The sequence below is a fragment of the Benincasa hispida genome, chromosome 12 (genome assembly GCF_027475165.1).
Source record: "Benincasa hispida cultivar pf3 chromosome 12, pf3_genome.v1.1, whole genome shotgun sequence".
Taxonomy (NCBI): domain Eukaryota; kingdom Viridiplantae; phylum Streptophyta; class Magnoliopsida; order Cucurbitales; family Cucurbitaceae; genus Benincasa; species Benincasa hispida.
The window spans coordinates 5,365,045-5,376,250 of record NC_143489.1 but is presented as its reverse complement, the minus strand read 5'-3'; the positions used below and the strand labels follow the sequence as shown (position 1 = coordinate 5,376,250).

Below are 11,206 nucleotides of genomic sequence, written 5' to 3'. Positions count from 1 at the left end.
ATTAAGTTGTTAATTCTAATTCAATATATGAAAATAATTGACTCAATTTTTATCCGTATTAACATTTTACTTCTTTTTAGAATAAAAATTTAAATAAATTATCCGATTAACTCGAATTAACCCAACCTAATATTTAATGTTTGAGTTGGGATGTATTCATTTTTTAATAGGAAAAGTTGCAAATATAACAATGAGACCTAAAGTATTAACAGTAATAAAATAATGTTAAAAAATTAGAAAAATGATAAAATTTAGATAGTCTATTAGTGATAGACCATATTACTAGAAGAAGTCTAATCTAGAGATAGAATTTACTATATTTGTAATTTTTAAAAAATATTATTATATACTTGATTATTATCCTATAAATACTTTTATATCCATTATAATTAACTTTTAGATACTATTTGAATTGAAAAAAATTATATTCGAAATAATTAAATTGATCTAAAAAATACTCTATCGGAATCCAATCCAAAGTACAAACACGTTAGAGAAGAAACCGAAATACATTTACGAGTTGACTCGAATATGAACAATCTCTGCCGTCGAGCCCGAAACCTGACCCTTAGCTGACGGTCCCACTCTCGCATCGTCGTCTCCTCCTCCAAACTCACAAATATATATATTATATATAAATGCACATTCCCTTTCCCTTTTCCATTTCCATTTCCATTCTCGTTTCTTCACTTCGTCCTCTTCTTTTTCCCCCGGCTCCACCACTTTGCCTTTTCTCGAACCCCCAAAGTCCATAACCGCGTTCTGCCACAAAATACCTTCCCCAATCGAAAGCAAAGAAATCCACAACTCACTCATCAACAACCATCACAAAAACTTCTTTCTACTTTTGTTTCCTTCTTCTGCTACCACCATCGCCAAATACCAATATGCTCTGAATTCAATCCCTTGGGCCACCCTGGGCTTTGCAGTCCTTATCTCTGTCCATTTCCTGCTGCGAGATTCCGACTTGCTCTGTGATTTTGCTTCTTTAATTCTCTCAACTCTCATTTGCATTTTGATTTCTTTTCAGAATTTCACCTTCTGCAGCGGCGGACATCAGTCCTAACTGCCGATGCTTGTGGTTGTTTTGGTTTCTTTTTTTTTATGTGAAGTTGTTGGAATAATAGTTTTGGATCAATGAGAGGGGCTTCAAAGCACGAACGGCGGTGGGCGTCGGATTCGGTTCCTGGAAATGCGAAGATGATGAGCGAGGTATCGTCTCCAGGAACCGAATCGAGTGCGGCGGAGGAGTTTGTTGAGGTTACGCTTGATCTACAGGATGATGATAGAATCATCCTGCGAAGCGTTGAGCCGGCTACGGTTATTAACATCGATAACGCCGTCTCTGTTGGATCTGAAACTCCGAAATCTGCTTCCATCTCGAGATCGCCGACGTTTAAACGAAGCTCGTCAAATCTGTTGCGTCAATTTTCGCAGGAATTGAAAGCGGAAGCGGTTGCTAAGGCGAGGCAGTTCTCGCAGGAGTTGAAGGCCGAGTTGAAGTGGTTTTCCTGGAGCCATGGGCATTCTACTTCTACTGGTGCTGGAAATGGATTCGACTCGGCGTTAGCCGCTCGAGCTCTGAGGAAGCGACAAGCTCAGCTTGATCGCACTCGTTCCGGTGCGCATAAAGCACTTCGCGGCTTGAGATTCATTAGCAGTAAGAGCAATGGCGTCGATGCCTGGAATGAAATCCAGAGCAACTTTGATAGGCTCGCCAAGGATGGATTCCTCTACCGCTCCGATTTCGCACAATGCATAGGTTCGTTCATTAATTACCTAATCTGAAACTCTTTCTTCATTCTCTCACTCCGTAAAATTTTCTTTGCTCGGAAAATTTGAGGTCATTAAATTCTTAATTTCCTTTCCGTTTGCTAGGAATGAAAGATTCAAAGGAGTTTGCTCTGGAACTGTTCGATGCTTTGAGTCGAAGACGAAGATTGAAGGTCGAAAAAATTAGTAAAGAAGAACTGTTCGAGTTCTGGTCACAAATCACGGATCAAAGTTTCGATTCGCGACTGCAGATCTTCTTCGACATGTACAATCATTATTATCCATCTCTCTTTACTTCAATCTCAAGTTAATGGAAATTATATTTCTGTAAGCCGAAAAGCAAGAATCCAAAACGACACCGTCACCACCAAGAAATGAAACAGACTCCTGTCTTTTCGTAGATGCCACTTTTTCAATATTCGTTTTTACCGATATCAATTTTGTGAACAGGGTCGACAAAAACGAAGACGGCCGAATTACCGAAGAAGAAGTGAAAGAGGTAAATTTACCTGTACTTTAACTCTGCTGATATTTATTTTATTTTCCGACTTTTATACATATGAAAAATTTCACCGACAATAATGATAGACGCTGATAAATTTTTTTAGTGATAGACTTTTATTAATTTCTATCATAAAATTTTTATTCTAAAATTTGATACACTCCTATCCGCCCTTATCAACTTCTATGAAAGAAGATTAAAAATTTGTTGCGTAGATAGTTTTCCTTATTTTTTTATTTTCGAAAATCTTCATATATATATATATATATATATATATATATTTCAATCCGTGACTAATAGTTATTTAAAATATTTAAACCTTTGATCTTGTGTTGTGTTGAGTTTTTAAATTTGGGCGCCGTATATAATTTTTAAAATTCACAAATATTTCAATCATTTGTTAATTTTAAAATCTTCAAATATATTAGAGATTTATTCGGACACAAATTTGGTTCAATGACCTATTTTATATTGTTTAGTTTATAGAATCTATTTTATATTTTATATTAATTTATTAATACGGGAGTATAGGAATTAAACTTGTAAAATAAATTATTTTGAGTCATTTATTCTTTAAAGTAAGATATTTTAAAATTAACAGACAAAGATATATGATTGAGAAATGTAGAGATTAAACGAATATGTTTAAAAGTTCACTTGCCAAAATAAGGTTTATACTTTAATATATTGATTTAGTGGGGTCAAAAAGGTTTTTGCCTCTATTTTTGTCATCTACCGTGTGTATATAAAAATTGCATGGATTTAGCATAATCAAAATGATGCGATTAAATTAAATTTTATTAACCTAATCTATTTAGACTAATTGGCCTGCTCCACGTCAAGATTCCTATCGTGATAATGATTCTATTTTTTTTTTTTAAAAGGAGATGGCTGACTTTCTTTCCCTGATTGGAAGGAAAAGAAAAATGGACTTCATATTATTTGCATTAGCTTAACTCTTTTGGTTTGGCCAACAGAGTGTCATTTTCGTTATAATAATATCAATGGTAGGAGGGATTTGGTAATCTTAAGTCTGAAATTAATTTCCAAAATTAACCACTCCAAATTGCAATAGTATAGTGAAGTATTGTTCTTGTTGGATACATGCTTTATTTTGTTCCAATTCCTACGTTTCCTACTCTCAAGCATGATTATAGATGTTCTTAGATTTTTTTTTTTTTTTTTTTTTTTTTAAGATAGAAGTTATTAGTTAGTTATTGCTATTTCTAATGTGTTGCGACTCCCTGATAGCAAATCATTATCTATTTTAATTTTCATATTCATCCAACTTATTATAAATCATCCTATTACATATTAAAAAAGAATTAACGAAATCAAATAGAGAATTATTTTATAAATGATGACCCAAAACAATATTTCAAAATTTTTAAATGGGATTGGTGGGCACTTTTTGGTCACAATTAATATCATGTAATTACTATTTACTTTAAGTTTTTCGTGTTAGCTAATTCCCCCCTGCCCCCCATAGATATATACATTAATTTATTTCTTTTAGATTATTATGCTGAGTGCCTCTGCAAACAAGCTATCGAGGTTAAAGGAACAGGCAGAGGAATATGCGGCCCTCATCATGGAGGAATTGGATCCTGAAAGGCTTGGCTATATTGAGGTCGGTTTCCCTCTTCTCTACATATTTTAATTTTAACTAAGCGATTTCCCTGCGTTCCTTTCTTTCATTTGACTTACATGCCAAACGATTAGAAAATATGATGGGACGAACTAAATTAATTAAATTGAGTTTAAATCTCTATTTTTTAAACCGTGATTTTTCTATTAGATATAATTAGTATAAAAGTTTATTCCAAAAAATTAAGAATAATAAAAAAAAAAACCTCATATGCGTTTGGAAATATCTTTAATCATTGCATATAGACATCTAATATAGAATATAACAAAGACATGTCTTTTTCTTTCGGAAGAAAAAAAAATTATTTAGGAAGACTGGTTTTGCAAAGTAGTTTTCTTAATAAAAATTTGTCTTGTAATACTTTTGACATTTTTCCACCCAAAAATGCCAAAGATAATTATGGTTGTTGGTTTGAGATGCCACATCCTTTTGACTTGTGACGTTTTTTTTGCCAGTATGTTGGTATTCTAGATTTATATATAAGAAATTACAATGGACTTTATTTTTCTTTCTTTTTTGCGTTTTTTTTAATTATTGTTTCTTTTATACATTATATTGTTGAAGTACTATATTCAATAAACATGGACAGTAATTCAACAATCATTGGATTTTACTTGACAAAATTGAATTATTATAATAATTTAAGAAATAAATTACCTTACTACATCTCAAAGGAGAATTTAAAACTACCTATTTAAATAATCAATAATTTGAGTCAAGAATTGCATGAATAACCAAACTAATGGATGTATTAATGATTTGACCTATTAACTACTTGATACATGCTATTAGAAATATCTTTAAATAATTCAAAATTTTTAAAATTATCAAAGTAATTTTTTGCAATTTGTATAAATGCGTGAAACAATTTTATTTTATTTTAATTTCTATTTTCTTAAAAGTATTTTTTTAAAACAAAAGTAATTTTCTTAAAAGTAATTTTATCTTTCAAGGACAACAAATGTGAGATGTAAATTTGAACCTCTGACTAAAGAAAATAGTGTAGGTATCTTAACTGCTGAGTTGAGTAGTTGTAATGTGAGTGAACACATTTTTTTTTAGTTCAACAATTGAGAGTAGAAGATCGGACCATCCACTTTTTAAATAGTATTTAGTGTCTTATCTACTAAAGTGTGGGTTTTTTTTATAAAAGAAAAAAGCATTTTCCTTTAAAAATATATAAAAAGCACATAAAGGTACTCCATATTTTAAAGAATGTATATAGTATATGTTTTTCTACAAAAATATTAGCAGATGAAGTATTTTTTTGAAAACGAAGGAATACTCCCATTTATCTCAAAGGAAAAAAGAAAGAAATATTTCCACCGTCCCTGGTAATGGACTTGGTGTATGTCGGACTGTTCAAAGATGCTGTAAACAACTATAGTTGACTTGTTAAAACAGAATTTTATTTTTTCAACACTCAAGACGTGTTTGGATAGTGAACTTTTGTTTATTGGTTCTGTATTTAAAAATTGCTTTTGATTTGAAAAGAATATTCAAATGCCTATCAAAACAACAAATAAGTGGGACAAATAAGTGGGACAAATAATAAGAATAAATACTCAATAATCCTTGCATAATTGAAATAATTCTTACTTAAACACAACTGTTTCTCAAAAAGCACTCTCAGACAGTACCCAAGTCTTCTGTGCTACTCTTGTGCCCGCCAGACAAGGAAACCATTTTAGCCATGTTAAATAGACAAAGCACATAGCATACAAATCTCAATCTCTAGCTGACAAATTTGCTCATCTCGTGCCCGCGAGTATTTTTGGTTGTTGAACAATATGGTTCTTTGTATCTCTTTAGTCAAGATTAACATTCTTTAGCAGCCTGTAACAGAGATTATTGACATGTATTAGGTTGGATGCATAGTTGGTTGCCTAAATCACTTGTGCACATTGAAAGATCTAATTACTATTTGAGTTCAGAGCTAGAGATTTGATCCTATTTCTTAGTCAATGGTATATACCTTGACCAATTAAGTTATGTTTAAGTTGGCTAAATTCACTATTTTTATTTGAAGAATATTTAGGTGCATCATAATTTATAGTGTAGTCCACCCAATTGTCCAACAACAATTTACAACACGATAAACTCGTTGTTCTTTTTTATTTAAAAAAATATTTTTAGTTTTTTTTCCTATAAGATTGGAGTGCACAAAGATAGGTGTAGCCTAGAATGTACCCAAAGATTGCTATTTTTATTTTTGGTTTGTAGAGTGAATTTTGTCAGTCATCATGGGATTGACAGGTAAACAATTAACTGATTGAGGAACGTGAGTGCATAATATTGCAATATTGTAAAATTGGTGCCAAGATACCCCTATGGTTCGCAGAGCAAGAGCAAAAATTGTTGTCACTTTGAAACATTAAAACATCAGGGTTTGTTCTAGATTGAGGTCATCTCAAATAGCCCATTATTCTATGATTTAAATATTGACGAATTTTCAAATTTTGTGGTGATCACGGTGGTGCAGCTGTGGCAATTGGAAACCCTTTTGCTGCAAAAGGACACGTATCTGAACTACAGTCAAGCCCTCAGCTATACCAGCCAAGCATTGAGCCAGAACATACAGGGACTAAGGAACAAAGGCCCCATAACAAGGATAAGAACGAAACTTCTCTACTATTTGCAGGAGAATTGGAGGAGAATATGGGTGCTGACATTATGGGCCATGATATTGGTTGGGCTTTTCACGTGGAAGTTCTTCCAGTACAAGCATAAGCAAGCTTACAAGGTCATGGGCTACTGTCTCCTTACGGCTAAGGGTGCGGCTGAGACCCTGAAGTTCAACATGGCTATCATTTTGCTGCCTGTATGTAGAAATACCATCACTTGGATAAGGTCGACCAGGCTGGGATATATTGTACCATTCGACGACAATATCAATTTTCACAAGGTACACACTAACCAGATTTCTCACTAAATTTCCAAATGATTGCTTGGCTTTATTCAGGAAGACTTTTTGTATAGAGGTCAACCTCGTGGATTTCTTTAATTAAGCATTATTATTTAACTAAATTTAAATTTTGGATGTCCTGAATTTAGTTTGTCTTAGGAGCCAGAGTCCGTGAAATATAGAATATCGAGTATGTGAATTCTAAATTCGATGTCGTGCCCTGCAGACGATTGCCGCAGCTATTGTAATTGGTGTCATTCTCCATGTAGGGAACCACCTTGCCTGTGATTTTCCAAGACTCGTACAGTCATCAGATGAAAACTATAATTATGTGAAGGGTTACTTCGGACCAGACAAGCCTACCTACTTAGACTTGGTTAAGGGATGGGAAGGTGTGACTGGTATTCTAATGGTCATCTTGATGGCAGTAGCATTCACTCTAGCTACTCGATGGTTCAGGAGGAGCCTGATTAAGCTGCCCAAGCCGTTTGATAGGCTGACGGGTTTCAATGCCTTCTGGTATTCACACCACCTCTTTGTCATTGTTTACGTCTTGCTCGTCATTCATGGCATATTCCTCTATCTCGAACACAGATGGTACCGTAAGACGGTAAGTGTGAATGATACTTTCCTTCTAAGACTTTGCCTATTCGGCTTGAACAGGGAATTTATTTGCACCGATTAGATATGTTTTGCTGAGTTGCTTTTTGCATGCAGACTTGGATGTATCTTGCAGTCCCAGTTTTACTATATGCTGGGGAAAGAACCCTTAGATTCTTCCGCTCAGGCTTCTACAGTGTTCGACTCCTCAAGGTTCTGCTAATACTTACTGCCACTGCCACATAACTCTTTCACTCTGATTTCATGTCTAACTAGTCAAGACTAGTCTTCGAATTCTTTCCTTCCAATCGTTTCATTTTTCTGCATATCTAGGTTGCTATTTACCCAGGGAATGTTCTTGCATTACAAATGTCTAAACCTCCTCAGTTCCGTTATAAGAGTGGACAGTACATGTTTGTTCAATGCCCCGCTGTCTCTCCATTTGAATGGTAAATACTATTACTACTCTTGTGAAATATAATCTGGCAAAGAAAATTCCTGTTAATTTCATCTTTGCGCTGGCATTGTTTTTGGCATTTCCCTTCAGTATATTAATGGATGACCTTCACTGTAACTCAATTGCCTGTTTTTATGAGTTATGACACTTATGGAACGACTGACTATATAGTTATATCTAATTTAGTATTCATATCCATTATGCACTGTTTAGTTCTTCTCGAGCTTTTTACTATTTTTCAAGAATCTAAACTGAAACTTGTTGCGCTTTGAGAAGTCAACTTTTTGTGAGGGTTCCATACCTCCATTATATAATACATAACGTGCAATGGTGCCTATTATCTTTGCATGCAGGCATCCATTTTCGATTACTTCTGCTCCAGGGGATGACTATCTGAGCGTTCACATACGGCAGCTGGGTGATTGGACACAAGAGTTAAAAAGGGTATTTGCTGAAGCTTGTGAGCCACCAGTTGCTGGGAAGAGTGGGTTGCTCAGGGCTGATGAAACGACCAAGAAATGGTTTGTTCATCTTATAATCTCTTCCATTCCGAATTCTGGCTATCTCTGTCGCATACTCTTCTTAATGGATCCATTTCTCATGCAATGCATTGCAGTTTGCCGAAGCTCTTAATAGATGGACCTTATGGTGCACCTGCACAGGACTACAGAAATTATGATGTTCTATTACTTGTTGGTCTTGGTATTGGAGCAACACCTTTCATTAGCATTTTGAAGGATTTGCTTAACAACATTGTCAAAATGGAGGAGCAGGCAGTAAGTACCTGCATGCATCACTTGATCCTGAATTTTCATCTAATACATATGCTTATTTAACTAACAAAACCTTTGTTTATTGTTTACGCATAAATATTTTTCTTGTCAAATTTTCCTTTCCCCTTGAAACTCATCATTCATATGATAATTATCGAGCTTTCCCTTAGGATTCAATTGCAGATGGCGGTAAAGAGTCAGATCTCAGTTTTGGAAGCACAGATTCTTCCTCATCGGCCAGGGTTTCTCCCAAGCGAAAGAAGATTCTGAAGACAACTAATGCTTACTTTTACTGGGTAACTAGGGAGCAGGGATCGTTTGACTGGTTCAAAGGGGTCATGAACGAAATCGCTGAGATCGATCAAAGGGTAATATTGAGCTTCAATTGAACTATCATGTCTTACATGGATTCGTGTTTTAACTTCGTGGCTTGAAACTCAGGGTGTCATTGAGATGCACAACTACCTGACTAGTGTGTACGAGGAAGGAGATGCTAGATCAGCCCTCATCACAATGGTTCAAGCACTAAATCACGCAAAGAATGGAATGGATATTGTTTCTGGCACCAGGGTAAATTTCTACCATCTAATTAATTTTTCTGATTGACTTAAGTTTGGCTTCTTAATAGAGAACACCTTGTTTCTGGTGCTACATACCAATTAAGTTTCTTGAACTTTCCTTGTGAAGTTCAAACAAATCAACGAATTCTTGTTTAACACTCAGTTTTCTGAAGGATAGTAGCTAATTTCCCATCCTCTTTCATACTTCCAATGAAATTGTTTCTTGTTAACAAACTTCCCATCTTCTGAAAGACCCTTTTACTTTCCATGATCGATCAGGTCAGGACTCATTTTGCTAGGCCCAACTGGAAGAAAGTTTTCTCCAGAATTTGTTCGAAGCATTGTAATGCCAAAATAGGTGAGTACGCTTTCAAAAAATAAACAGCAGGATAATCAACTGAATTTCCTAATCTGATTCTTCTCTGTTTGACATTTGTGATCAGGAGTATTCTACTGTGGAGCACCAATCCTTGCAAAAGAACTTAGCAATCTTTGCTATGAATTCAATCAAAAGGGCCCAACTAAGTTCGATTTTCACAAGGAACACTTCTGATAAAACAGTTAAAGGGTACACAGAAGGTGACTTAGCTACCCCATATATTCGTAACTCTAAACTTCTCCCCATATCTTTATTCTATACCTGGAAGGCCTCTTGCCATGAGTTAAATTGTATTGTATAGTTTTTGATAGGAAAGAAACAGGAAAAGAAAAAAAAAATGGCTTAGGAAAAGGGGAGTATATGTATAGAAACAATGAGACTTTAGGCATTTAGTAATTAGTAGGTACTTAGTACAAACGCGAAAATTCCTTGTGGTTGAAGAGACGAAGCTTGGTTGGGAGTTGGAACTTATCCTTCCCCTGTGGCCTGTCTAGATGGGAGGTAATGGACCTGTGATGTCATGTCGTTAGGAGGCCCAAATGTGGTACAGCTGCAATGAACTTGTTGGTTGATGATGACCCAATCGGAAAGTGATTGGGTGGTGGGTTATAGCAGGCAATTTTGAAATCCAGAAAGCTAGAATGCTGTACTGTATGAGTTTGTGGTGGGAGTAGAGTAGGATAGGATTTTGGGTATTCTTATCTGCTCAATTTTTCTTTTCCTTCATTTTGCTTTTTTTTCTTTTCCAAACTAAGCTTATAAGCCTTTAGGAATCCGCTGGTGCAGAGTTTCAGCTTTGATTCCATTTATTTAGAATAAAAGCAGGGTTGTAATTTGTAAATGTAAACCACAGTTATATATTTTGTTCATCAAATGGTGATTCCGTGTATATATATTTTATAGGTACAAATTTGTAATTTCCACTTCAGTGCCTGATGTTTTTGGCTACAGTGTCGGAAATAAAACTCTCCCCTAGGCATCAAATTGATAATAAAATGTTAGCAGAAGATTTTTCTACCCCTAGATACTTTTTGCTAGGTGTTGGATGATATGATATGATATTAAATTTACTTTCATCCATCAGCTTAAATTTTTGGATCAATCGATGATTTAAGATAATATCAGAGTAGGAGGACATGTGTTCAAGTCTCTGCAATATTATTTCCTCTCCAATTAATTTTGATTTCCACTTATTGGGTCTTTTACATATTTGAAACCAAGAGAGGGAGAGTGTTAGATGATATGATATGATATTAAATTTACCTGTACCCGTTAGTTTAAGTTTTTGGATCTTAAGACTAGGCATCAAAGAGAAGGTTTGTTCTTTTAACATTAAGCTACAACTGCATATTTTTTGATATGATCCCCACCCAATCCAACCTGTTTATATCTGGGAAAAATTGATATAAATCCCTATGCGCTTGGCTTGAAAAAGGAAAATATCATAAAAGCCAAAAGAATTTACAAGCAGCAAAGTTGAAACTACAAATTACCTCGAACCTACCAGGGCAGGAAGACATTGAGAAAAAGAGGTGCCCTCGATTAAAAGGCACTTAGCAATGGACAATACGTGTTTGACTGAAATCCAAAGACTAAAATCTAGACTCCT

General features: G+C 34.8%; 1 protein-coding gene across 1 annotated transcript; it reads left to right on the top strand.

Annotated features, from left to right (window-relative positions):
• The first annotated feature begins 650 nt into the window (after positions 1 to 650).
• On the top strand, positions 651 to 10,471 carry LOC120067045 (respiratory burst oxidase homolog protein A-like). The gene is made up of 14 exons (XM_039018419.2): positions 651 to 1,762; positions 1,879 to 2,038; positions 2,224 to 2,272; positions 3,792 to 3,905; positions 6,406 to 6,828; positions 7,055 to 7,438; positions 7,546 to 7,641; positions 7,762 to 7,877; positions 8,239 to 8,406; positions 8,502 to 8,661; positions 8,829 to 9,026; positions 9,100 to 9,228; positions 9,498 to 9,576; positions 9,662 to 10,471. The coding sequence occupies exons 1-14, from the start codon at positions 1,138 to 1,140 to the stop codon at positions 9,769 to 9,771; spliced, it is 2,811 nt and encodes a 936-aa protein (XP_038874347.2). The 5' UTR covers positions 651 to 1,137; the 3' UTR covers positions 9,772 to 10,471.
• The last annotated feature ends 735 nt before the right edge of the window (positions 10,472 to 11,206 follow it).